The sequence below is a fragment of the Austrofundulus limnaeus genome, unplaced genomic scaffold, assembly GCF_001266775.1.
Source record: "Austrofundulus limnaeus strain Quisiro unplaced genomic scaffold, Austrofundulus_limnaeus-1.0 Scaffold118, whole genome shotgun sequence".
Classification (NCBI taxonomy): domain Eukaryota; kingdom Metazoa; phylum Chordata; class Actinopteri; order Cyprinodontiformes; family Rivulidae; genus Austrofundulus; species Austrofundulus limnaeus.
The window spans coordinates 1,113,342-1,115,483 of NW_013952520.1; the positions used below are offsets into that span (position 1 = coordinate 1,113,342).

General features: G+C 40.9%; 1 protein-coding gene across 1 annotated transcript in view; it reads left to right on the forward strand.

Moving 5' to 3' along the window:
* Positions 1-1,101, forward strand: part of ccn1l2 (cellular communication network factor 1, like 2) — a 6,817-nt gene extending 5,716 nt beyond the window's left edge. Inside the window, exon 5 of the mRNA XM_014014702.1 lies at positions 763-1,101. Coding sequence (XP_013870156.1) covers positions 763-1,059 — 297 coding nt within the window. The 3' untranslated portion in view covers positions 1,060-1,101. The remainder of the gene's footprint in view (positions 1-762) is intronic.
* The last annotated feature ends 1,041 nt before the right edge of the window (positions 1,102-2,142 follow it).

The following is a 2,142-nucleotide window of genomic DNA, read 5'->3' on the forward strand; positions in this document are numbered from 1 at the left end:
AAACAGAAAACATCATGTTCCTCAAACTTTAAATAACTTAACAGGGGATGATTTTACTGTTTCATCATGTTGACATGAATTTTCTCCATGAATAAATTAAGTGTTAACTTACTGTTGGAAGCTGAAGAATTTCAGAAAATCAACATCGAGAGCTAACGAGGCCAGCAACTGTAACTTCGTGCAGCACACTTCAAAGTYAGCAGAAAACTCAACACCTGTCTGGATCCTCACTACAACTATTGTCCAGCTCAGAAAACAGTTGATAAAAGGTGAAAATATCCACAGCAGAGTTTGTTGTAAACTTATCTAAACTTCTTTACATTAGGACCTACGTATTCTGAMTGGTTGGAGAGGCTGTCCATATTTYCATTCCTTTATCATTTCCTAAAAAGGCACTCATTTTCTGTGCGTGACACTAACTTCACTGCAGTCTTTCCAACTGAGACTTCTGCTGCTACAAACATACCTTGCATCTAAATTTAGATTTTACATGGTGAAAATCGTTGGCTGCCAGGTATTTATGAACTACAGGTTCTGTTTTGTCTGAACAGTTAATTAGTTAACAAGGTTTTATGGCTCTAATATGCTTATATTGTAAGAAACTGATTGTATTCATCAGGTTTTATATCACTGAGTTTCACCAACATAACAATGGAAATTAATCCTGTGGGGTTTATTSATTTTACCAAATGGAAATTATATAAAGTAAACAGTATTGCTTCAACACTCATTATAATGTTGATAAACTTGTCTGTTTTCCAGGGAAGGAAGTGTCAGCGAACTGTCCGTCCACACGAAGCAGTCAGGTTGACATTTGCTGATTGCTCGACAGCACGGCGGTTACGCCCTCGCACCTGCGGGACCTGCACTGATGGTCGCTGCTGCWCCCCGTCTGTCATCCGCACCGTGCGCCTCCTCTTCCACTGCTCCGATGAGGAGGTGTTCTACAACGTCATGTGGATCCAACGCTGCCGCTGCAGCAAGAGCTGCCACACAGACAGTGAGACCTCAGGCCCTTTCGTCAGCCTCTACAACGACATCCACATCTTCAGGGACTGAGGCTGACTCACTAAGCCCAGAAGAGACCTTGAACCCCCCCCCCCCCCCAATCTAAAACAAATGGGTGGGAGAGTGATTCCCTTGCTTGCACTTTACGTCTCGTGCCCAGATGATGTCAGTTTGTCCACACCAGAGGTGTCCTAAGACAACACTGAGGACAACACACTGCTGCATCACACTGTGGTCAGAAAGCTTCAACTCAAACTTTATTTATTTGTAACTAAGCTTCCACTCCACAGGGCTGTTATATSATGAAAGTCGTGAACATTCATTTCATCTTCTTATTCCTTTTTGAAATGTTGAGAAATAGATGACTCCAGATGTTTCAATCATTACCAAGACTTCTCGTATCATGTTTGCTGAAATTTTATATTACTTGTTTGAACATGGAGCTGATTGACAGGATGTTAGTGTCGGTTTGGTGTTTGTGTTTGCCAAGAGAACTTTCACAAGAGTTTATAGACTGTTTGTTAAGCTTTTGAATTATAAAACGATAATGTYAATAGACTTGGAGAGGTAAAGCCACCTCATTGTAAGCGGTGTGATCTTCTTGTGTTTTTGTAATGCTAGTTCTCCACACTGTGCAGAAGTACTTCAGCTTTAGGAAATAATATCATGATAAATATATCAGTTGTATTACGGGAGCTGAGTAAATGTTTTTGTAGACAAACTCTTGCATATTTAATAAAAATGTATTAATTTATGGTTTGCTTTATTATTTAGCTAACATTTGACCAATGTGTGTGAATACCTTTCTAACAGACCAGTTACAGTGGCTTAAGGCCCCCACATACTCAGGAGTACTGTGTACTGTCTGTGAGCTGTGTGGACTCTGCACATAGTGTCCGTGGAAGTTAGAGACTTTATACTCGAGCGTACTGATTGCTTGACAAATTCCTTAATTTTTCACTAATTCAGTCATGGCATCAAAGACGAGGAGGAAGATACAGCTTACATTTAGCTTAAAACAACAACAACAACAACAAAAAAAAAAAACTTAAGGCCCCCACATACTCAGGTGTACTTCACTCCGCGGAGGTCCGCGCGGACTCGAGGCGGACTCGAAGTGGATGTCCTCTGGAC